The sequence below is a fragment of the Lutjanus erythropterus genome, chromosome 1, assembly GCF_056507025.1.
Source record: "Lutjanus erythropterus isolate fLutEry1 chromosome 1, fLutEry1.hap2, whole genome shotgun sequence".
NCBI classification, from domain to species: Eukaryota; Metazoa; Chordata; class Actinopteri; order Lutjaniformes; family Lutjanidae; genus Lutjanus; species Lutjanus erythropterus.
In genome coordinates this window covers 1,916,670-1,943,513 of record NC_139317.1, presented here as the reverse complement: position 1 = coordinate 1,943,513, position 26,844 = coordinate 1,916,670, and the positions used below count along the sequence as shown (strand labels likewise).

Genomic DNA, 26,844 nt, shown 5'->3' with positions numbered 1-26,844 from the left:
TCATCTCTACTGGTGCGTAGCTTAATGTTTGTAAGAATCCCTGGAGATAATTTGGAACAATGCAAGGGGTGTTTGAGATTTTTTTAAATTTTTATTTAAAAAAATATATATATTTAAATCAATAAAAATGCAAGTGCAAGTTCAATTAAACCATATTTCATACTCAGTATTCCTATTTTTAAAGCAATTATCAACTTGCAGAAAACTATCAACGACTGTAAAACTTCCACAGAAGAAGAAAGCAACAAATTCACTGTGAGCAGGAAGCCAGATTATATATTGAGTAACAAACCAAAACAGAAAAATTGATTTGTGTTTGAAATGTAGCAGCAATACAGCTGAAAACACGAAGAAAGAGGTGAAGAAGAAAGCAAAAACAGGGCCAGCAAACATTTTTGAACTGGTCAGGGAGTAATTGGCAGAAAAAAACATTTCAAAGGGGGTCCATTATTGAAAAAAGACTTTGGAAAGAAGTTCCCAAACCTTTTCATGTCAAGGACGTCCCACAATATGTACACATCAGGTGCACAAACCCCCAATTTGTATTTTTTGTATTTTTTTATTTTCTGGTTTAGGATCACTTTAACAGCCAACCCCATTTTGTTGCCTTGATGTTCCAACTTCCAAAAAAATATAAAATAGAAGTTAAAATATTCTATTCCTTGATTATTTCATTTTTTTAAATGAAAACTGTCACAGTGAGGTCTGAGGATTATCCAGAATATTCAGGACATTTCTGCTGATTTTTTTTTTAAAGTATATATATACATATATATATATATATATATATATATGTATATATATATATATATATATATTATTTTATTTTTTTTTTTTTAATAAATTCCATTCACTTTCTTGGCGTTCTGATAAAATTAAACATGTAATATAACCAGAAGGTCAGTGCGTGTCTCCAGCACCAAACAGGAAGCAGCAAAGTGGGTAGTTACTATGGTAACAGGCAAAAAATCTCCAGTAACAGTGTTATGAGTTTGTGTTCAGTTCGGCGTGAATCTGATCCACCAACCAGCAGGTATTTTATGGAAAGAAATCTGAATTTCTGAAACAGTCAGTCAATCTTTTGACACAGAAACTGGCTGGTAACAAGTTGAGACAATAAAAGCCAAAATGTAAAGTTTGTACAGTTGATTTTCTGGATTATACTGATGCCGAATTGACAAGAAGACGGTCAACATTTGCCATCTTTTATCTTGTGTTTCTAGAGTTTTGTGTTTTTACAAAAATATAAGACTTTGTTAAACTGTCATATTTCATAAAGGGAGTTTGGTGCAGGGAGCTTTACAAAAAGATTTCTTGTTGTTGGAGTTGTTAGTGTGGTCAAGACAATTTTTCCCAAAAAACACATTTCAAATCGAGACTGAAGTTAATGAAACATTAACTTCATGATCCAATCAGTTTTTAAGACCTGAGAAAATCATATTTAAGACATTTTAAGGCCTAAAATTCAGATTATCGGCTTTCAGACCTGCAGAATCTCTGTTTTAAATTTAATAGCACAGAAGAACATCTTTGTTGGTCATGATTAAAGGATCTATATTGCAGAAAAAGGCACTTTCAGGTGTTCATCAGATGAAATGTTTTTGTTTCGTACGAGTCTTGCACCCCCACTATCATCTGTAACCAGACACCCACAGATGGATCGACTGGAGATTAAGTGAGAAAATGGTTTTTAGTATGTTTGGTGAACTGAACCTTTAAGCTGGGAGGTATTTAAACACATACGTGACTGTTTTTAATATTTCATTACAATTAAATTGAACAGATACAACTTCAAACCAACAAAATGTTCCATTTAACAATGTGCTTTCAAACTCTCAGCCAATCAGAGGGCTGCTACATGATGACATCACCTCGGTGTAACTGAGCTGTGACTTTGATGAAGTCTGGTGATGAAGAACTGATGAAGGCTGCCTTCGGTGTGCGCTCAGTTCATCCAGGCGTAGGCGTACAGGCCGTTCTTCTCCCACAGCTCACACCGATCAGGCTGGTAGTTTGGAACCACCAACAGGGTGTCGGACAGGAGAGCAGTGCCTGATGGGTATTCTGGCCATTCGTCTATCTTACCTGCAGGACGGAGGAGGAGGGTCGTCAATCATTAGTCATAGTTTGTTCCAAAACAACCATTATACATGATGATATAAAAAAAAAAATAGAAGTGTGTTCACCTGTTTTGGCGAAGGTGACGAGGTGGCGTGTGATGAGATCCTGGAAGTTTTTGTCTTTGCCAGAGAGCGGTTTCCCCAGGACGGACTGCAGCCCTCCGAAGAACGACACGATGTCAAGACAGTGGAAGGAGAACCGACTCGGGAACGGCAGCAGGTCGCTGGACGTGTTGACGGGTCCTGACGGCGTGTAAGTCACCACGTATCGATACACGGGACTGTCGAGGGCCTCTGCACACAGAAACACGTTTGATTGGATTAACTTTAACAAAAAATATTCAAAAAGTTTTATTATCATTTATATTTGTTGTAGGTCTGAAGTGATTCTTCAATTGTAAAAAAGTGGAGAAACACATAATATCAAGGTAACAGCCTTCACTAGATTTCTGAGATAAACTTGGACGCAAACATGCGCAAAGATTCAAGTTTACCTAAAGAAGAAAAGTAAATTGTCTAAAAGAAAAACTTTTTCAAACTTTTTCTTTTTTTTGTTTGAGTTGGGCTCAAAACTCAAAATCAACTAAAATGTGTGTCATAGGTCACGCCCTTGATTTGGTGCCTTTTACTCTAAAATCTGCTTGTTTCTAGTCTCGAGTCTCCAAACTCAAAAACAAAACGTCTCTGAGAATTCAATGGTTGCAGCAGTTGCAAAAGGCTGAAAACAAGCTGTTCAAACAGGTATTTGACAACATGACCAAAGCTAGAATCCATCCATCCTGTGTTTTAACTGGTGGAAGCACTTCTTCTTTTTCTTCTTCTTCTGCTATAATTCCAGCAGATAAATCTCTTCACAGAAGGCAGAACCATTTTGAACATGTCAGAAAAGTTTTATTCTGGTTAAATACTTTGGGGCAAATTAATGCACATCTTATCAGATCACTTCATTTTGCATTCATGTAAAAAGTTAAGTTAGATTTTCTTATCAGAATATTTTCAATTGTTTTTTTTCTTATTGTTAATGAATCTCATTTAAGAAAACAACAATGCATCAGTCTTTTTAAAAACCTCTTCAAAAGATTTTTTTATCAATCTGACTGAAACCTTGTATTTCATTCTGCAGGGTACGGGCCTCATTCCTGACTTCCTGTCTGTAGTTCTCAACCCCAAAACACTCACACATATAAAGCTTCATTAAAAAAAGGTTTGCTAATTTCCTTAAGCAGCTGCTCACTGTAGTTTTGTAAAATCAAACAAACACGAAATGGTCCCTAACAGGACTATTTTCAGCGGCGGATTAATCCACATTCTGTGCTCTCCTGAGTATTTGTGGCAGCAGGATGATGTGTGTGTGTTTGTTCATGGTGATGAAGGAAGATGTCAGAACAACAGTGTGGCTCACTGGTGTGTTTTTGGACAATAAAGGAGCTCTGTGACACAGAGGAGGAGGATCACAGGAGCAGTACTGCAGTTTGTGATACATGCAATTAGATGCACTCATTGTTTGCTTTTATTTTTTTCACATAACAAAAGGGTAGAACATCAACAGCCTTCATACTTTGCTTTGTTGAATTTGTACTGTCTTGAATATTTGAGTCAAAAAGCTTCATTTGTTCTTCAGGAAAAAGACTTTTAGATTTATTTATTATTCATCATCAGTCCAAATTGGTTGTTATTTTGAACAGAAAAAAAAAATCCGGCTGTGCAACATAAAAATCCAAATGAACCAAGCAAAAAAATCACCCAGGACGCCCTGCGGTTTCCTCTCACAACAGCTAAATGTCAGTTTACTCAGAGCTTCAGGACTCAGTGAGCTCAACGAGCCCCACAGGCACAAAACCTACATGAAGCAGCAGAATCCTGCTGCAGAGCAAACTCAATCAGCAGCTGCAGACAGGATCTGTTATTCAGAATAAAAGAACTTGTAACGTACACTAATGTTCTAATATACTGATGTTCTGCATGAAGGCGGAACATTTGGCTCTAAATGTGAGCAGAGAAAACCCTGTGGGCTCGGCTACATTCAATGTCAATTAGAAAAACACTTTATTCACAACCCATGCAGTATTTTCACGTATTTATTTATCTGTTTTATTTCCTGTTCTCTTTTTATTAGATGACATGTAAAAGATGTAGTCAGTTTGCCACGGGGGGCAGCAACACACAAGACTGCAGTAATGTACCAGCAAAGACAGAGAAGAAGAAGAAGAGCTCTCATAAGGACACATGCTTTGCAAATTTTTATGAAGAAGGAAGTGCATTCAATGTGTTTGTTTGTTAGAACTTAAAGACACACAACAGGCCTAATGCACGAGTCACTCATATACACAGATCTGATCTTAAATTTCTGCAAACAATTTATGACTTGTTAGCCAGAACGCACAAAAGTTTAAAATTTTTCAACTCTTGGTGACATGAAAAAAAAAACACTAAACATGCAGCGCTCAGCAGAGAATAGACGCTCAGCGTTTCGTCACACAGCAGGTGTGTGTAGCAGAGTGTAAATACACGGTGTTCTCATTGGAAACTATTTAAAAAGAGCTTTGGTATCAAAAATACTGCGGGGTATCTACTATTTGAATTTGTCTCGTAGCTTGGTCATAAATTGGTGAATTAAGGTTCATTTTTGGTGTTCATTTATCCCAGTCAGGTTTCTATTGCAGCCCTTTAATCGTCACTAATCATTGATCTGTTTTAAACCTGAGAAGCTGTTATTTCAACTGACGTCCTAACAGGACAGAAACTCAGCAGAGCTGTGGAGCAGCACAGTCGCAGAATTTCAAAAAGCATTTCACTGTGAAAAGGTTTTTTTGTGGAACATATGAGTGTTTTGTGAGTTTACCTGCAGCCCTCCGGGCCAGGTCGTTGTTGGGACACGTGACCCTGATGTCAGACACCATGGTGGTGTAGGCTCTCTCCGGACAGCGGACTTGGGTGGGACAGAAGTCAGAGCTGGGATACAGAGTCAATGCATCTCTGCTGAGATTCCCACCAAAGGACTGAAGTTTATCTGTGTGGAGCAGAAAAGAGACGGACCCGAGACAGAGACAGATATAATTTATTTATTTAATTTATTGGCAGGAGAGGAGCTCAGAGTGGATGTTGTATGTCAAACTTTTGGGATTAAAGAGCAGATTTATTTTCACTTCTGTGTCTCAGCTCCTCTGCAGCAGCGAACCACAAAGAAATCATGAATCTGTTGACCGGCCAGATGAGAGCTGAGCTTTTGTTTTTTTAACTTTGGGGATTAATAAGTGGATTTATCTTGACGTTTTCTTGTATACCTGTGTGCAGCAGTGACCACAGAGGAGCCGACTGTGCTGCTTACAGTAAGACAATTAATCTGTCTGTTGTTGTTGACTGCTGACCAGAGGAGAAATGTATTTGAGTCACATCATGAGAGCAAAGAGAGGAGGGACGTAAAGGAAAGAATCAACTTGTCTGATGAGTACTGTCAGTACTGACACACAAACACACACGGTGCTTTTGCACTGGCATTTTTGGCTGCACCGAGTCAAACCGCGCCGCCGCTGATTTTCATTTCCATTACTGCTTTTATCACGCCGAGCTGTGGGCGAGTCTGGAGCAAGACCAAAGTGAGCCTGACTCGCCTCCAGGTGGGATACAGTCAGGTCTCGTGGCCAACCCCTGACAAGCCTCCTTTTCTCCGCCTCCAACAGGCGACTGTTGTGATACTGAGCTCATGTGTGTTTTTAAAAGTCTCTATATGTTCAGCTCTCAGTACTTCTGTAGCTTCAAACTGAATGTCTGTGTTTTCAAATATAGTTTCTCTCCCCTGTCGCTGTTTGTACTCTCAGATATCTGCTTTATTACACACAGCTGTTGTTGGTCCGTGCTCACTCACCATTGCCTCAGTAAACTGTTATGTGTGTGCAAGAAGCACGTAGGAGGGGCTCAGGACGGAGACAATGAAACCCAAGTCAGATGAGACTCAACAATCAATTGTTTTCAGGCTTTCTACCTACGGCAGCTTTAAATAAGAAGTAAGAACATTTTAGTCACATAAACAGAATATTTCTCCACAGCCTTCATGTTTGAACAGGGACGACTTTTCCAGCTCAACATGAGAGCTTCAAAGTCAGAGTGCTGCTTCACATGAAATTTCGTTCAGTTGTTGTTGAGTCAAGATTTAAATTTAATGACTCTAAAGACCTTTTCATTTCTTCTAAAAGGAAAAACTCCTTCGCCTCAAGGCAGTTTCATAAACAAACCACAGCACACAATGTTCATTAAATATTCAGCAACTTTCTGTGCACTTTAGCTAGCATAACATGCTAACATGAACCCACAAACCAGTTGGCTTTGTCCTCCTTTGAGTGCTGCAGAGTGTGTGTGAGTCTGCTGTCACAGATCTGACTCATTGCAAAATACTGTCCTGAATGTTTTACCTGTTACAAACCAGGCATAGTCGTCCCACGTCCACATGGAGATGTTTTCAGCTGGAGGGCTGCAGAGGAGACACAGAGGACTGAGTCCAGTCTGACCACAGAGACACAGTGATGATGATAAACCTGAACCAGGTGAGCTCTCACCCGAAGTCAGCCTCCTGCTCCGTCGTCCCGATGACAAAAGGAACATCACTGTGGTTTCTTTTCTTCTCCCAAACCTCAAAAGGCGGAGCTTCCAGGACGTATCCGTCCACCACAGCCACCGGGCCGATGAAGCGTCCTCTGACGGGGAGGTCAGTCAGATCCTCCGCTGCCCAGGATGGGTACTCCTGCCACGGGACGGCCTGCGGAGGAGGAGGAGGAAAGAAGAGTTTGTGCAGTTTGATCTTTGGAAGGTGGCTAAGATTATTTTTGGATTAATTAGGTGCACAGAGAAGAAAATATCCATAATATTAATTTTTTGCTATTTTGACTGATTTGATGTTGATGTGTTTTATCCAGACTTGTCGATGCTGTCAGAGTGGAAATGACTCTGAAACAGAATTTTTGTTTTGACTATTATTCCTTTAGATTAAAGCCACATTTTTCTGACCAGACTGACAGTGTGCATGCATCAAAACCACGCAATAGAGGCTTTTAAAGTTTGACCAAGATTATTCCATATTTATATCTACAGCCGATATAAAAAAGCTCTCTTTTCTCTTTTTATGTATAAAATTATTTTTGTGACTGTGATTTCTGTGGTTGGAGGTTACATTAAAAAAATATATTTTATGTTATGAACATGAATAATTAAAATGGAATGTAAAAAGAAATATAAAGCTTTATACGTTTCTTTAAACCACCAATCAGTTGGTAGAATAAATTAAAACCAACTTTGTTATTAATATTTTCACTGCTTTACTCGGCTGACTAAGGTTATATCACCCTCTACAAACCAACCAAACTCCTTTGACAAAAATAGTAATTTAACACAGGAGGTGCTGGTCCGCTGCTGCTTCCACCTGTTAGTTTATTTGTGTTATTGTGTGACTTCTATGCTTTAAAGGGTTAGTTTGGATTCAGCAAAGTCAACATCAGTTTAAGTGTATGCTATATTTAAAATATTTTCAATGCTACACCTCGCTGTCAGATAGACTTTTCTAACAGGAAAACCTCTGTTATATAAGACAAATATCACTCTTCCCAAAACAACTAAATACTAAACAGTAATTTAACCTCACAGTACACAGGAGTTGTTGGTCTACCACTGCCTCAGTTAGCAAGTTTGTTTGTGTTAAGTTTGTTTGTGTTAATGCAGCAGTAGTCCAGCAACTCATATGTTCTGTGAGGTAAAATTACTTTTTTTGTCATTGGAGTTTGCTTGCTTTGGAGAGAGAGGTATTTGGCTTATATAACAGTGTTTTTTCCTCAGAAAAGTCTGTCTGACAGCAAGGGAAAGTGGTGAAGATATATGTAACTACAGATGGGAGAATGAGATTACCAACCAACCGAACTCCACTGACAAAAACAGTAATTCTACCTCACAGAACATATTAGTTGCTGGACTACTGCTGCATTAATCAGTTACTTTGTTTGTGTTATTGTGCGACCTCTGTGTTTTAACAGTTATTTCGGATTCACCAAAGTCTCACAATAACACAAACAAACTAACAGATGGAAGCAGCAGTAGACCAGCAGCTCCTGTGTTCTGCAAGTTAAAATTACTGTTTTTGTCAGTGGAGTTTGGTTGGTTTGGAGAGAGCGATATATGGCTTATACAACAGTCGTTTTCCCTTAGACAGCAAGATAAAGTGGTGGAAATATTCCACATACAGTCTACACTAAAACTGATATTGACAGGACTATGTACCATACCATAAAAACCTAAAAAATGCCTTTAAGAATTTAGTAAAATTCACTCTCTAACACACTTATTTCATGGAACAAATGAAGAAAAACAACCTTTGAATGAAAACAACAAAATGCAAAAATAAATTATTCTGAACAAATTCTGCAAGTCAACCTGAGTGACAGCTTGAAAAATGTAATGTGACATTTTAAAAACCTAATAACTGTAATCTACAGTCTGATGACTGCTGCACTTATAAAAGTTCAGTACTCATCTTTTCACTGACGGGGCTCGTGTGTTATTTCATTTCATAAAATACATTATTCATCATTCGTCCTGAGGTTATGGGGAGACATGTTGAATGGAGCTCTTTTTTAAAATGACTGCAGCGGAGCTTTGATTTAATAAATCTGAGAGAAGGTGTGGAATACCTCTGTGAAGTTATGGCTGCAGATTTCTGCCTCACAGGAAAAGTTAAAAAAATTTAAATTTAGTGTCCCGTTTCTTCATTAACTCTCACAGTAAAATTAGAAACATTCAGGTCCTTTAATACGTGGATGTGACATTATGATCCATCAGCAGGAAAGAGCAATAAAAGTTTATCAAAATGTCTCATTATATCAAAAAGATGAGCTATGAATCAGATCTTTTATGGAATCCCTAAATATTAAAGGATATATTAAAGAGCATAATGACCCTGCTGTATTTTTACTGTTATTAGATTTTTTTTTTAAATTGCTGAACTTTCTCTCTGCTTTGATGAATTTTACACCAAAACTCTCGATAAGTTGAGAGAAACTGTGGAAAAAGTGGAGACACTGTCAAGGGCTGAGACTAATGTTTGTACTCATTAGCTCTTTCTTAGTTGTTTGGTTCATAAAATGACAGAAAATGGAGAAAAATGTTGATCAAAGCTAAAGATGACGTCCTCAAATTTTGTCCACAACACAAAGACGTTCAGTTTAGTATTAGAGACGAGTAAAGAAAGCAGAAAATATTCACATTTAAGGAGCTGAAATCAGAGAATTCGGATATTTTTATTAAAAAAGAAAAAGACTCGAAATGATTAATCGATTATCAAAATAGTTGGCGATTAATTTAATAGTCGATTAGCTCTGATGTCGTCCGTCTCGTACCTGCAGGATGCGTCTGATGGACAGACGTCTGAGACACGTCACGTCTTTGCAGCCCGTCTTCTTCAGGAACACCAGATTGGCGGACTCGGCCTGCTCCAGCGTGGCGTTGTAGACGTACGAGCCGCTCATGTCCACCGCTGCGTGGAAAAGACCCTTCGCCAGCGGAGACGTCATCAGGGTCCACACTGATGTCCCGCCTGACACAGAACAAGAGCAGGTGGACGAAGGTGAGTCAGGCTGACAGTGCTGCTCCTGGTCTGGTTTTAACTCTTTAGTTTGTTTGTTTAAGGCCGAATGACTTTGAAAAAATATCAAATTGAGATTATTTTGACTGATATTGCAATTGTGATATGATTTGCAATATTAGAGGTAGTGATAATTTTTACATCATTATTATTTTGATTGAAAAAATTAGTGATTTTTTTGCAGGAATCTGCACCAAATGAAGACCTTTTCTTTCTCAGGACATCTCTGCATCACCACATTCATTAATTTAAAGTTTCTGACACAAATATTGGCTTTAACAAATATTGCTGCTCCTGCTTTTTGAAAATTGCAGAAAGCCACGTTGCAATTTTGATAAAATTTCAATCAACTGTGCAGCCTTACTTGTGTTGATAAAAAAATAGCCAACTGTGTTTCAGTGTGTTTTTAAACGTGCGTTGTTTGGTCCAGTTGAATCTGACTGGTTAATTTTCACTTCTCTGTAAGCTTCGTTTAGACACATCTGAATCAGCAATCACGCTCATGTGCAGATCCTTCCTTTAGAGGAAGTGGTCTCAGTCTGGTCACAAACAAACTCTGAGGCTGACTGCTGTATGTATAGCAGCACCCCCTCGATTAACAGGATTGGTCCCTTAGGTTTATGACATCAGTAGTTGGTAGAAAGAAAATAGTTCCTACATGAAACTGCTGGATTTTCTTGAGTAACCGTGTCATTTCTCGAACAAGATGTCGCTGAGTGTCATCATTATACAGGAGAGAAAGCAGACAGCTGATATCTCCAAAACTCTACAACTCACACAAAAACTATCGAGATGCATAAATAGCACTACAGGTGAGAGGAAGATTATACAGAGTTCTGATACTGAGGTGAACTGTCCCTTCAGGATGAGAAAAGCAGGAAATCTTCACATCTGAGAAATTGATGTTTTAGGCAGTTTTGAATAAGAAATTGCTTAATAATTAAATCAAATTAATGAATCGATTAACTGACTGCTTGTTAAAGCAACATTAATTTGAATCATGAATGCATCACATGAATCAGGCTCAACATATTTATTCATATGTGCATCTTAAATCTTGATTTGTAAAAGAACAAAAGCTCAAGTCACAGAAATGTGGTGAAGTAAAGAGCGAGGCTGCACAGCTAATTTAAATTTGATCGAAATCGCAATATGGCTGTCTGCAATTTTCAAATCGCAGGAGGTGTAATACCTGTTAAAGGCAAAATGTGTCAATTTTTTTTAAATGAATGAATGTGGTGAGACTGAAAACTGACTGAAAAAAAACATCTTCATTTGGTTCAGATTGCTACACAAAGAATAGGCATTTTAACATGTTTTTAAATCAAAATAAGAATAATGATGTAAAAAAAATCACAAAAACAATCACAATATCAGTCAAAATTAGATTTTTTTTAATTGTTCAGCCCTAATAAAAAGTTCAATATTTCCTACTGTGATGTAGTGGAGTACATGTAGAAGTTGTCATTAGGAAATACTTACTAAGTAACTAAGTAATACATACAGAAAACACTGCTGGAGTTTCACAGGAAAACAGTGCTGCAGAATCTCCCAAACAATGGAAGTGAATGGTGACCAGTTTTAAAATGTGAAAAACAGCTGGAAAAAAAACATCAAATGCCTCCATACTGCTCGTCTGCTGTAATCCAAGTCTCCTAAAGTCCTGACATGCTGTTTACACACCGTCACACCACACACACACACACACACACACACACACACACACACACACACACACACACACACACACACACACACACAGTTCAGACAGTGTGCACGTGAACGTGGCTCCAAGCTGAGGATCTACAGTGAAGATTCAGACTTGATTACACCAGACGAGCAGTATGGAGACATTTTATGTTTTTATTCTGTTGTTTTTTTTAACGTTTGAAAGCTGGTCACCATTCACTTCCATTGTTTGGGAGATTATGCAACACTGTTTTCCTGTGAGCTGGAGTTTTCCTCCAGCAGTGTTTTGTGGACTCATTGTTGGGTGAACTATCCCTTTAAGCACAATAATCGAGTAAATGTACTTAGTAACATTCCAACACTGCCTTTAAAGCTCTTTAACACCGCCTTAGTATTTTAGTATCTTTCCCCCAATTTTGACATGATCATGTTTATTTTTCTGTTTGTTTTCTCTTCGTATTAGCTTATTAGCTTGTTAGCATCATGGTTACAGCAGCAACAAGTGATTACTGTCTCTAACCACAACAACACATGGGGGAAACCTGTTTATTTCCAGTCAGCCTGGGGCTTAAGAATTTCAAACAGCTGATCTTTGCTCCTGTTGAAAAATATGAAAACTGTTCTTGCAGGTTCGACAGACCCAGTGACACATTTCATGTTCTTTTTTTGACTGTTTTCATACCAGAACTCTGCCCAAATATGGTGACTTTCCCAGGATCTCCTCCGAACACGTGGATGTTCTTCTGGACCCACTTCAGAGCTGCGATCTGGTCCATGAAGCCGTAGTTCCCTGTGGAGGAGGAGGAGGAGAAAGAGGAGGAGGAGGAGGAGGGATCGATTAGAGAACCTGCTCTGATGTGGCCTCGTTTCCCAACGTCCCATTTTCTCTGTCAAGAAACAAAAACCAGCTCACTCTGGCGGCTCGAACTAAATTTAACTCTTTTCAAGCTGAGGGAGCTGAAGGAACTGGGCCGCAGCATCAAAATTAGAAGTGTGAGAAGATGAAAAGGACTCGTGCGCCCTGCCATCACGCCATCGTGTCATGGGAGGCCGTCTAATTTAACAGGTCGTTTCACATCCAGGTCACAGTGGGGTGTTTTTTTTTTTTTTTTTTTTTTCAGATTATGAAACAGAACTTACGCAGCTTGACTCACAACACGCTAATTTGTGTCCCACAGCGTGCGAGAATTCAAACATGAAGATGGAGGAGACGGCCGCAGAAATTAGCTCCATTTATCTGACTCACATTAACGCTCATTAAGTATTCACATCTTAATGGAAAGGTACAGACCTCTCTGCATTCACAATGTAAACAACATAAATATTTCAACAGTCTGTTTAAGTGGTAAACAGCTTGGAAGAAAATGGCCACTAAACTTCTTTAACAGAACACAAAGCTGCGCTGTGATGGTGGATATATGAACTATTAAAAGCTTTCTGGAGCTGAACAACAACTATAAAAACTCATGTGTGTTTTTAACTGAGCATGTAAAGAACTGTGCATTCAAACTCCATTCAAACTTTGTTTTCTTTTAATTTTGACCTCTGCTGACAACAAACAGACATCTGAAAATGAGTCTCAAGCTGCAGCCAAATTAAATACGACCCTATTAGTCCAACAGTAGATGGTGGTCAACGCTCCCCCAGTTTGGAGAAGCAGCTGGAGAACCAGTGTATGAAGCTAATCAATGTGCTGCTGTGGACAGAGTCAGCAGTCAGTTTAAGTGTACACTATACTATAATATTTTCACCGCTTTATCTTGCTGTCAGGCAGAAATTTCTAATGTAAACCATTGTTATATAAGCCAAATCTCATTCTCTCCAAACCAACCAAACTCCACTGACAAAAACAGTAATTTTAGTTTGCAGAACACAGGAGTCACTGGTCTACTGCTGCTTCCATCTGTGAGTTTGTTTGTCTTATTGTGGGACTTTCCGTGAATCTGAACTAACACTTAAAAACACAGACGTCGTACAATAACACAAACAAACTAACTGATTGAGGCAGCAGTAGAACAGCTACTCAAATGTTCTGTGAGGTAAAATGACTGTTTTTGTCAATGGAGTTTGGTTGCAAGTGATATAATATCATTCTCCCATCTATATTTGGAATATTTTCACCACTTTACCTTGCTGTCAGACAGACTTTTCTAAGGACAAAATAATGTTACATAATCCAAATATCACTCCCTCCAAGGCAACAAAACTCCATTTACAAAAATCAATAAAAGAAAATGTGAGTTGCTGCCTCAATCAATTAGTTTAAAACACCAAAGTCACACAGTAACACAAACAAACTTTCTAAGTGAGGCAGTGGTAGACCAACAACTCCTTGTGTGCTGCAAGGTTAAATGACTGTTTCTGCTATTTGGACTATATAACAGAGGTTTCCTGTCAGAAAAGTCAGTCTGACAGCGAGGTAAAGCGGAGAAAATATTCTAAATATAACACACTTTTTTGTGTGTTTGTGTGTTGATTTTTTTAGGTGCTGCTGACTCTGTTCACAGCTGTACATTGCTTAGCTTCTAACACCAGTACTGCTGCTGATTGTCCAAACTGACACACTGATAATGGTTAAGTACCTCACACACACACAGTTTTAGTTTTCTGATAAAAGATGTTTGACACTAAATTTAGTAGAGCTGCAACGATCAATCAAGTAATTTATTATGACTCAATTATCAAATTAATTTGCCAAATATTTTGATAATCGATTAATTAGTTTGAGTCATTTTTTACGAGGTCAAAACTCTCTGATTTCAGCTTCTTACATGTCAATATTTTCTGGTTTCTTTACTCCTCTCTGATAGTAAACTGAATGTCTTTGAGATGAGGACAAAACAAGACATTTGAGGACGTCATCTTGGACTTTGATCAACATTTTTCACAATTTTATGACCAAATAACTAATAAATCAATTGAGAAATTATTGACAAATTACTCGACAATGAAAATAACTGTAACTTGCAGCCCTAACCCTAAAGTTTGGCACAGATATTCATGTTCTCCTCAGGATGAACTATAATAACTTTGGTTATCCTTTCATTATTCCTCTAGCGCCACCATCAGGTCATAATTATTTTGTCTAATGACCAAACACCTGCAAAATTAATGACATTCCCATCAGCCTCAGCTGGACTTTGTGTTCAGGGCTAATTAGCAACTGTTAGCATGCTAACAAGCTAAACTCAAGATGCTGATCATTAAACTTCTAATGTCAGCATGTTAGCATGTCATTGTTAGCATGCTGATGTTAGCATTTATCTCAAAGCCTGGCTGTAGACTGTTTGATGAATATTTTACTAGACTACCACAGATTACCAACTGGGAGCAAAGAGAAATGCATCTGATGTTGGTCTGATTTGGTGTGTGCAGGTAGAGATTGTTCCACGGTGCCACTTTTCTTCCAAACCTCAGTGCCTCTGCGTAAGTACATAATTTGACTGTTCAGAGTCTAAGAAATGGCCACAAATCCTCAGTAAATACCCCCCTTGGTCTTATTACACCCCGGCCGCACTGTGTGAACTGCTCAACAGCTTTGAAGAAAGAAAAACGGTGCAACCAGGAAGCAGTGTGAATTTTGTTCACCTACATTCAGACAGAGACAAAGCGAGTGCACAGAAATTATCCAGATTTTTTCACATCTGACATGGACATTAAATTTGTAGTAAATGGTGTCATTTATCTTTTTTCAATAGTTCACAGCACCCTGGAGATACTGGACATGTGTGACCCACAGAAATCCCCTTCAGCTCCTCCATCAGCTGTCGAGTCTGAAACACGGCACTGTAGCTTAAAAACATGTGAAGTTCATGGATGTAGTAGCTGAATCTGTTCATGGAAAATCTGTTTTTTTTCAGCAGACTACAAGACTGAGCTAACAGAGAAGTTTAGTGTTTGTATGTGTGGATTTTATTCTGTTTGGGAAATCTCACCATCTCTATTTTAGAAATTCGTATCTTGTGTTTTTATGAACAATATTCTTCTGTTGTTTAAATTGCTTCATTCACCTTGTATCTTTTATTATATTTATATTAATTTGTGGCAGGACAGCTGTATTGGATGACATTAGATGTTACTGCTGTACCTAATAAACTGGTCACTGACTGTGTTTCCACACACTGTGTTCTCCTGGACTGACCTGAGGTGTTTTTTGGAGAACCCTCTCTCAGCATCTCCAGCGCCAGGAAGCCGAAGGCGTTGAGTCTGTAGTTGAAACTGACGTAAACCACGCCCGTGTCGGCGGCGAGCTTTTCCGTGGGTGAGTAGGCCTGCTCTCCTCCACTCAGCATGTGCAGGAAGCCTCCGTGGATCCACACCATGACAGGCAGCTTGGCGTCGGGCTGCAGCGTCGGCGTCCACACGTTGATGAAGAGGCAGTCCTCCTGGCCCATCACCTTCCCCGAGCTCGACAGTGGCCTCACCTGAGGACACACGCTGCGGAAGCGTCCGGCGTCTGCGACCCCGCTCTTGCACGTCGGCTCGGCCGGAGGAGCCCAACGCAGGTTGCCAACGGGCGGAGCGGCGTAGGGCATTCCCTTAAAGGAGTACACTCCATTTTTCTGCAAAAGATGGATTAAAAAGTGACATGAAATAAAGCAAATCTTATCAATCTTAACAGGAAAACACCTGGAGGATATTTTAACAAGAAGAGACTGCGTATAGCATATTTAAAAGTTTTTTTGCCGAGTTCTGTTCTCACTCTCAGGACCAGCATTGGTAGAATATTATGAGATTTAAGGCCTTTTACACCTCCATGTAAATAGATAAGAAGGAACCAGGCCAAGAATAGATTTATATGTAAAAAACCAACCGATGTGAGACACTCAGAGATGGACATTCAGCAGTGGCATACAGAACACAGTGGTGTTTGCAATTTCCACAGCCAGTAATAAAACACAAAGTACAAAGGTACACAGTGTCTAACATCTTTAGATACTGGTCAGGTGCATTCATAAACAGCAAATCACTGTAAAAATCAGTTGCTCAAATCAAGTGTTTCTTTGCTTGGAGGGAGAAATTGGATTTGTTCCTAAAAAAGAAACTTTAATCTTCAGTTTGGAGACGAGGTTTTCAATGTGTGATTTGAAAGACAGCTTCTGATCAGTAATGATACGCATTTCGATTTCAACCCCTTGAGTAGTTAAGATCTTGGGAAGATCACATGTTAACTCTTTGCCATTTGAAAATGGCATGAATTTGTATTTTTCTGCATTTAACACCAGCTCAAGTTGAGTTAAGTTGGTCTGGACAACATCAAAGGCAGACTGCAGGTAAAGTCTACCGCTGCCTCAATGAGTTAGTTAGTTTGTGTCTTTGTGCGAGTTTGGTGAATTCAAACTAACCCTTTAAACAGTTGTAAACAACTCACATGTTCTGTGAGGTAAAATGCCTGTTTTTGTCAGTGGAGTTTGGTTGGTTTGGAGCAAATAATACAAGAAACAACATGGCTTCAGTTTCCTGTCAAAGTGGTGAAAACATTCTAGATATAGCGTACACTTAAACTGATATTGACTTTTGTCAGTGTAGGTGTTTTACACTGACTATGGATAAGTACCTCATACAACCACACTTCAAAACACCTGAACTATCCCTTTAAGATACATACAAACATACATTTTGAGAGGATGATGTGTTTGAGGACACATGCCCAGTTCATGGACTGTCGATAAAGAAACATGGACCCCATGTCTCGAGTCTGAACTCACATGTCTTCCTCTGAACTCTCCGCAGTGTGTCACCACCTGGGCGACGCCCGGCGGCAGCGTCTGGGCCACGTATCCCAGGTAGGTGGCGAGGGAGAGCAGAGCGAAGACGCCGAGGCAGATGAGGAAGATGCAGCGTCTGGAGAGCACCAGCAGGGGGTTGATGTAGTGTCTGTGACGAACGTACTGCACCTCCTCCTCGTCCTCCTCCTGCACCAGGTAACGATACTCGTTCCTCTCCGGGACCTCGAACGCATCCTCATTCATCTTCACTCTGACACACAGAAAGAAAAAAAAAAACCAGAAAACTGAAGTGTTCAGTCCAGTTCACCTGAGATCAGGTCAGATTTATTCTGCTCCTCTGTGTGAGCATGAAAAAAAAAAAAAAATCTAAATCTAAACTCTATCAATATCAGACAGACTGCTTTTATTATTGTCTTTTTCAGAGCTGTAATAATTGTAAATGCTAACAATCAATAAACAGATTAATCAGTAATACTTATAACATATATTTTCTCATTTCCATTATTATCAGGGTTTTTCTGGTCATTTTCTTATCATTTTGTGTGTGTTTGGTTTTTTTTTCATCCATATCTCCTGGTTTTCACTGGCCTGTTTGCGATCAAACAGCCTGATTGGCTACAAAAATGCTGATGAAATGTTTGAATATTAATTCAAATTATACTCAGTACTCAGTTATGATTGTAATGGATTACACAGTGCAATGCATACTTAAGTACGAGTGAAAGGACAGACTCATAAATGTACCCCAAAAAATTACTTAATGATAGTAATTTGAGTGTTTGTAATTAGTTATTTCCACCATTGTTTTTATTTTAGCGCATCAGTATAAGTATGAAATGAAAACACCAACAACATTCCACCATATTAAAAGTTCTTTTACTTTTTAAACTACATTTCACTGATAATACTTCTGTAAATATATTTGAGATAATAAGCCCAATCATCCACAGCTGTAAAATACAACATACACGTGAATGCAGCATGAATATTAATCCAAACACGTCACATATAATAATAAAACACTGACAGTGAAGATCTTATTGCACAATGACAACTTTAACTTAAACTACTTTCTTCTTTAGAAACTGTATATAGTATTGTTCAGGGTGTGTTGGGGGGGTATTGTGGTTCAGGGACGCACGCGCGTGCTTACAAAAGGAAACGTGGAACAATAAACGGACATCACGGACAGAGAGACACAAATTCAGTGTTCAGCAGAAAATATTCTTCATTTTCACACAGCGGCTGAAACTGATTTTCTGAAATCTAAAGTTTCCGAAATATTTCATAACCATCAGTCTGTTTACAGTCAAGCGTCCAGCAGCGTCTGTCTGTGTCTGTCTGTGAAAACTGTCCGGTCAAACTAAACAAACCAAACTACGTTCATGTACCGCTGATTTTTACAGCTGAAAAGTCTTTCTGTCACTGTTGTCAAACTGTCTTCATGTCCTCTGACCTCGATCAGGCTTTTTTTGTTTTTTTCCTGCAGTTTCCTTTTTCCCTCAGATTCTTCCGTCCGTCTGCAGACTGTCCGCTCAACTTCACATAAATTACAGAACTGAAGAAAACTACAGGAATTATTTACTCACCATTTCCTGTTAACACCCAGCAACACATGAAAAGTCCAAACAACCAAACTTTGACGCATTTAGTTCTTCACTGGGCGGAGCGCGCGCACGTCCTCACCCTTATCTTTTTTTTACGTTTTTTACCATTTAAAGGGACAGTACACCAAACACTGAGGCATTTACTGTCTCTATACTTTACCAGAGTGTGGACATCATGCAGGGACATTCTGTCATATTGTCTGTTATCTGATGTAAGCTGACTCATGAAGGTGCCATTAAATAAAATGCATTATTCTTATTCTTATTATTGTTATTATTATTGTTATTATTATTGTTATTATTATTATTACTATTATTATTATTATTATTATTATTATTATTATTATTATTATTATTATTATTATTGTTATTATTATTATTATTACAACAACAATAATAATAATACAATTGATTTTTTCATGAGGCCCTATAAGTACTGATACTACACTGTTGAAAATTGAAACATTAAATAAGTATTCACAGGAGAAAAAAAATGTCCCTCTGTCTGTTATTCTATTATATATTACATCATTAGATTATTATTATTCATGCATTAATGCATTGCAACCTGGAGCTCCAGACCCCCACTAGGGGACGCCAAAGCGTCATAGGGGGGTCACAATGCTGTCTTGATTTTAAGGTGTAAGAAAACTTTAGCAGCATGTAATGAACTTTTGTGATGAAAACAGAATAGAATTATTTTTAAAGCTTACATTATTATTGAAAGTGTGCAACATAAAATAAAAATCCCTTTCAGTCATCAGTAATGACGCACTAGAAATGTCTTTATCTGCAGAGACTCTGCCTGTATTTCATTTTTTTCCTCATTATTTTGCTGTGATCAGGACGTTTGATCAACCCAAAACTTTGGCATCTGACGCCCTGATGCGTTTATGAACCGCTCAGACAAAACCTACTGACTCTTCACAGGGTTTATCAAGCTGTGTGTAACCATCTGAGAGACATTTTTTTTTAATTGAAATTTAATTAAAAGGTTTATTTTTATATTTTTTGTCACAATTTAATTAATGCTTGAATTCATACTGACATTAAGAAATGATTAAAAAAGGTAATGTTGATTTTAAAAATATCTAAAATAGACCATCTCAAAAATAGTTCAGTTAAAAAAAATGTTGCTCTTTATGTGAGGTTTATTTTGATCTAGAGTGTAACAGGTCACATGACCAGAGTTTAGGCAGAGGCACACCTGTTGCATTATGGGGCAGAAGCAATCCGGCTGCAGAGAGCCAATATGGCTGCAGAGGAAAAACATACAGTCCCAAAATAACCATATTTTGCTTGATCTGAGAGGTGCACATGGTAATTTGTAATTTTGCAGGTTAATTTGTCCTTAAATCTTTATATAATAATTGTTGAAGTTAAATTGACGTGTCTATTAACAGATATTAGTGTGTCAGAATTAATTGTTTGGGCCTGTCTAATACTGGACACTTGCTTGAGAGAAATTTCATGTGATATAGTCTTTGGCGATGGGTCAAACTCTATAAAGTATTATCACAGTTTCATTATGAGCAGTAACATTGTGCTCCATCTTCTTCCTAACAGCTCAAGGTGTTTTCACGTCTCATTGAAGCCTCACCTGGCTCATTGCTCAATTATCCACCTTCAGTCTGCTGTTTACCACAATCACTGAAGAGTATCTGTAATGAGCTCTGAGACCGTGTCACCAGCAGCCGCTCACTAACCACATTAGTGGAATCGATGCAGAGGTTAAATGTTTTTACTAATTGTTTGATCAGACAGATTGACTGAGGGTCCTCGAGGGCCTCAAGCTTTCAGCCCCGTCAGCCATTTTACTTGTCGAACTTTATCGAAGGAGAAAAGACGCTGTGATGTTTGTAAGAGTCCTTCGGTTTGACTGATTCAGAGAGAGTTTAACTGGCGAGCGCTCAGGATGAAGCCAGTTATTGTTGTATATGAGTCAGCTGTAACAGCAGGGTTCAAAGTGTTAATCAGGCAGATGCGTCAGCAGGTGTTCTCTCATGTGTTCCTTCATTTGATTTCAGAGGCTTTTAGAAGTTTTGAGATTAAAACTTTCTTGTTAAAAGTGCAATATGTAAGAATTGGCCACCTGTCAAATGTATACTCCAAACGACTAGGGGGCAGCATACTGTTTCTCCAGAGTAACCTGTTATAACCTATACTGCAGCCGGCCACCAGGGTGTGATCAACATGTTTTGGCCTCACAGGAAGTTGTCACATCATTAATCTTTGGTCTGGGCTTATAAACTATTGATTAACAAAACTTTATTATTCTGATTTTGTCATCTTGCCAAACATTTCCTCTACTTTGAGCCACAATCTGCTGCATTCAGCTGCATGATAAGAAAAGAGCAGCAGCCTGGTGTTTGTGCTGCAGGATGTTGAGCGAAACATATTGTTTAAAAATATGAACAATCAAGAATAAATTTATCCTCAGTCTGGCTTGTCCATATTGTTTTTTTTCTAAATGTGTTTTCCACTAGTTGTAAAGATATAACCGTATTTAGTATTCTGGTGTCGAGCGTCACGGCCTCACAGAGCTGCCAGCTTGTCATGACTGAACAGATATGACTTGTTTTAAAATTTCTCCAGTTCCTCTTAAAGCATCTATTTAGCAGTGGCAGCAGCAGCGGCGGTGGCGGCGGCGTTTCCCTTCACAGTGTGATGAGACAGGATCGCTGTAGAAAAAAAAAAAAAGAATGATTGGTTTCAGTTTCACCCAGCTGGATAATATTAACACGGATTCAGAATCTTGTTTACTCCCCGGGTGGAAACATTCATCTGCAGCAGCCAGCCAGGAGGCCTGAATTACACTGTGACTTATGAATGGCAGCGGACCATTTCTGTGTGTGAGAGACGGCTGATTGCAGGTTGCCTCGCTGGAACTTCAGACCTCCACTTAAATGCAGCACATCTTGTTCAGTTTTTTTTTGTTCTGGATTTATGGAGTCATTTAAAAAAATTACAACCTTTTCCCTTTTCCAAACATTTCTCCTCGTGCTTTAAAGGCAATTTAAGGGGAGATTTGAGGAGAATTCATAGAAGCAAATATAACTTTAGGCTATAATCAGGCTATGTAAAACAAAAGCACTGTAAATCATCTTTTAAAACATCTCTTTTCCTCTGCTAAAGGATAGTCTGGTGTTTACCAGGCTAAAGCAGACAGAGAAGGAAGTTTTCCTTAGTCTTTACATTCCAGTTCCCTTATTTAATCTTTTCTTGTTTGGCCCGTCATGAAGGACACTTAAGTCCCCTTGTTTCTGCTCTGAGGAGTGAGGACGGATCTCTGAGGAGACATGAGAGCAGCCTTCATGGAGGTCTTTTAATGGATCTTTCTGACTTTCTCAGTTTCGTGTAACAACCTGTGGGCTGATTTTTATATCAAGGATGAGACATTTACACAAGCTGCTAAGTAGCTTGTCTCTCTTTTCCTCCCCCACCGTGTGCAACGCAAGCTAACGCTAGCATAGGAATAGAGTCTGTATCGGTGAGGGTTGAGGGCCTTGGTCAGTGGCACCTCAGTGGGGGTAATGAGGGAGGGGGCAAGTGCTATATTTCACTTTCCCCACCCAGACTGACCGGACGACCTTCCAGTACCAAACTGGCTTCTCTAGCCTTTAGGCCACCACCTCCCTTTAACTAAAAGATCTTAATTCTTCATCCTTCAGTGCTGACAGCTGATTCAGTTGTCATCAGAAACTGAAATCACTTCAGATGAGACAAAAGGTCACCTTGTTTGTCTAAAAATGTGTTTCCTCATGTTTCCTCTCTTATTCTTGGTTCTCTTCTCTTGTGTTACGTAAGACTGAGCGACTAAGACACAAACAGAAAATGGAAGCGACAGAAACGTGGACGAAATTAAAAGAACTGAGATGAATCCTTTGAGAATTTGATCAGCTCTCATCATGGTTGAAAACGAGATCCTTTCAGACCTTAATTCATGTGAGGAACTTAAAAAAACACTCTTCTCCTTTGAGTGTCACAATGACGACGCACACACGCACGCACACACACACACACACACACACACACACACACACACACACACACACACACACACACACATTTGATTGACAGGTTGATGAGTTGGAGCAGAACAGACACGTCGCTCCACACACACAGACACAGAGATGAAGCCTTAAATAAAGATAAAAATATGAACTTTTTATGAAACAGAACTTTCAAACCTCTGATGCAAACCGCTGAAATCGCTCCAAAATCGAACAAACAAACCCGAACACATCACAGCGCCGACAACAACAAAGTCTTTCTATTTTTGTCCTGTGATGTGTGTGAGGCTGAAAGCTAAAATACAACAGAACCATCAAATTCATTAAGTTGATTTCAGAACCAAAACTCCTTACGGCAGCTGGGAGACGGTCCACTGTGTCAGCTGGGAGGACAACAAAGACAAGACAGCTGCTTGATGAGTGACAGCAACACGATGCGAGCTCTGTGATCTGCCACCAGACACATTATTGTTTAAAAACGGAAAATATCTGCACAGTAACCCTCAATAATTAAGGTTTTTAATAGAAAATGTCTTCTCATACTGTAAAACCAGGAAATATTGTCCAGTATCCCAGAGAGGGAGAGACGTGTGGAGGTCATGGTGGTTATCGTCCATCATTTTATTTGCTGATTATATTTTGTATGATCTGAATCTGCAAAGTACCACAAAATTATGTTTGAGTAAATTTACTTTATTTATTATTTATTATTTATTATTATTATTCATTGTCTTTATGTTATTTTGCACCACCGTCCCATCCAAACTGGACCAACAGAAAACTGAGAGTGCAGATCCAGATTCAGGCAACAGATGATGAAGCACCTACTGCAATGACACCACAACTGCCAGATGCAACCAGCAGAGATTTTTGTAAAGTGCAGTGACAGTTTTCTTTTGATGCATAGATGCTGTAACTGAGCATTCTGGGTTCAACGTAAACATAATGAGGAATCAACATTTAAACACTGAAATTGCTTATTTAGAACATTTAGGTTTTTTTTTATTTAGAACATTTTGTTTTTAGAACATTTTGTTTTATTTGGAACATTTATTTTATTTATTTAAAACGTTTTGTTAGTTTGAATTTAGAACATTTTGTTTTATGTGGAACATTTTCTTTATTTGTAACTTTTTTATTATAACATTTTCTTAGAGCATTTTGTTGTTTATTTAGAACATTTTTGTCAATATAAAACATTCAATCAGCCAGGTGGCTTTACAATATCATGAACACAGAAATCTACATTTTTGGAGAAAATCACAAAACTTCACATTTGACACTTTCACATGTTGGTGTAGAGCTGATTAGAGCTCCCAGTAGCTGAATTTAATACAAACAAGTAATGATGGTAGCATCATGTTCAGTTTAGAACAGTCGATTTTACAGTGAAGTGGGTAAAAAAAAGCTCAACAGAATAAAAACATAAAATGCCTCAATACTGCTTGTCTGGTGTAGTCAAACTCTCCTAAAGCCTCAACATGCCAAGTTGACTGAAAAAAAAAATGTTATTTCCACCATGTTTTTGTCCTGAATCTTCACTGTAGATTTTTAGCTTGGAGCCATGTTCATGTGCACACTGTCTGACCTGTGTGTGTGTGTGTGTGTGTGTGTGTGTGTGTGTGTGTGTGGTGTGACGGTGTGCAAACATGTCAGGACTTTAGGAGACTTGGATTACTCCAGACGAGCAGCATGGAGGCACTTGTTGTTTGTTCCAGTTGTTTCTTACATTTGAAAACTGTTTTCCTGTGAAACTCCTGCAGAGTTTTGTGGACCAAAAAACTAAACCCGACCTTCAATCGGGATGAGGGTAAGTAGATAATGACTGAATTTTCATTTTTGGGTGAACTATCCCTTTAAATATTTAACATATTGTTTTTACTAACCCAGTCTCTGGGGAATAACTGAAACTGATTATTTGGTGACATTAAAGAATCCAACTTGTTTTTTTTTTTAATGTTTTAAACTCCTTTTTGTTGCAGAAGTCATAAAACTGCAGTAAAAATAGTGATTCATGATGTTTTTCTGTCACAGATTGTAGAACGGCTGCACTGTGAGGCTCATTTAAACGTATATAAATAATATAAAGTAATGTTGGTGCTGCTCCCAGCTGGTCCTCTTCATGTCTGCCTAAAACAAACCTGTCATCAGACTAAACACTGGGGATGATTTGGCATTTGCTCTCCTGGCCACAAAACGTTGCTTTTTATCGTTTGGAGCGGAAACGTGTTTGCTGCAGGCTTCGTTTAGCATTTGAACGCCACAGGCAGGCAGGCGGGCGGGGACCGGAGGGTTTGTTCCAAAACAAAGTCCAGGACAGAAAGTGAGCTCTGAAAGCCAGAAATCTCAGCAAGGTCATCAACACGAGCCAAAAAACACTCTCAAAGAAATATTACAGTGGGTTTGTGCTGCAGGATCATAAAAAACTCTTTTATCTTTATGGTCTTCATCTGGAGCAGAGATGCTAACAGAGGCGTCTCTCTGCGTGGGGGCTCAGTTTGGGTCAGATTGGGGGGGTTACGGGGGGGGAACACAGCTGCTGCTCTGTTTGTCTGCAGCCAGCTGATTGCTAAAAGATACAAAACTACAAAAATGCGTCTTCGGTTGCCCGAGGGTGCACAGCAGTGCTGCGTGCCATCAGAAGTCAGAGTCAGTGAAGCAGCATCAGAACAGAGAGTCAGCAGGAGGACAACAACAACATCAGTTCACTTTTAAAAAAATCACAGTTTTTGTTGTCTCACTTTTTGGACTGAACACACACACACAAGATTAATCTGTTTCTTTAGAGTTTGTCTTGTTTTTATCCACATCTGTATTTTTTATGTCCTCAGTGTGAAAAAATCCCACAGAGTTCAAGTCCTTCGACTGCAAGAACACGAGCTGATGAAGGATGCTGAAACAATCACTCTGTCCTGCTGTTATTACACAACTAAAATCATTTTAAAATTAAAGCTGGAACCAGCATTGGACAGGCCCTGTCCCCGGGGCCCCGTGGCTGGACACCTACCAGTCTACAAGACTCCACATTTTCCCGCGTTTTCTGACCTTATTTGACTTGGATATGCTGAATATCGTAGGAGGGGCACGTCAAAGTCTAAAGAAATCTTTCCTGTTGCCAGTAGGTGGTGCTATGACTATCATGGAATATTGTCATGTAGATGTGTTCAAGGCAGGGCTCTTACCAAACGTGAAGTTTGGTGTAGATTGGATCATTTCATGTTTCATGGAGAAACATCAGAACTCGATGCCATGAGACTGGTCACGCCCTTCAACAATAGCTTCATCAATATTTTTAAATAACTTTTAAGATGGCACACACTGATTTTGAAGTCATTATGCTGAATTCTGTAGGAGTTTGTTAAAATATGACGTGGAAAACACCTAAATTTAGGAGTAAATTCAAAACTTTTTTGTGCATGTACTTATGACATGTATGTACCAACTTTTGTAGGTGTGACTGAACAGAATGTAGGGGTCGCTGTGTTGAAATTTTGTAGGAGGCGCTATCGAGCGCATTTACAACATTGACAGAGCGTTGGTCTCTACATGTTTACAGGCCTGGACTCCACACAGATCGGATTATTTATACTAAAGTTATAGTAATTTTGTGTTTGCACTGCTTTTTACAGGGCGTGGCTAAGCAATTTGACCTCGGCCCGTCGCCAAACTTATTTCAGACAAAATTTTAAACTGCGACTAACACGTGCACCAAGTTTCATTGGCATCGAGCAAAAATGTGAGTGAAGAGGAGGGAGAAGAAGAGCACAGCAACAGCAGCTGCAAAAAGCTGCTTGCACACATGACAGAGTTTTCACCCCCAAACTGCTCCAGTGGAGCTGCTCATGTGCCAACAAATAGACATTAAGTATATTAGCAGGTAGTTTTGCAGAAACTTTAAATATAAATGCTTCCTTATTATGTTGATAAATACAGTCTTCTGGTTGGCTAATACAAATTACTTGAAAATTAATGTGATTTTTAAGAGACTAAACTATAAAAATGTACAGTATATTAAATGCCTAATAAAGCAGGAGTGTGATGTATAAAACCTGCATCAAAGAGAGC

General features: G+C 38.9%; 1 protein-coding gene across 1 annotated transcript; it reads right to left on the bottom strand.

Annotated features, from left to right (window-relative positions):
* Positions 1–1,347: 1,347 nt before the first annotated feature.
* Positions 1,348–17,405, bottom strand: LOC146332445 (uncharacterized). The gene is made up of 9 exons (XM_084714670.1): positions 17,139–17,405; positions 15,572–15,992; positions 12,113–12,220; positions 9,497–9,693; positions 6,674–6,873; positions 6,530–6,588; positions 4,963–5,130; positions 2,187–2,414; positions 1,348–2,085 (listed from the first exon to the last, which is right to left on the bottom strand). Exons 1-9 carry the CDS (start codon positions 17,400–17,402, stop codon positions 1,946–1,948), a joined length of 1,785 nt encoding a protein of 594 aa, XP_084570796.1. The 5' UTR covers positions 17,403–17,405; the 3' UTR covers positions 1,348–1,945.
* Positions 17,406–26,844: the final 9,439 nt, after the last annotated feature.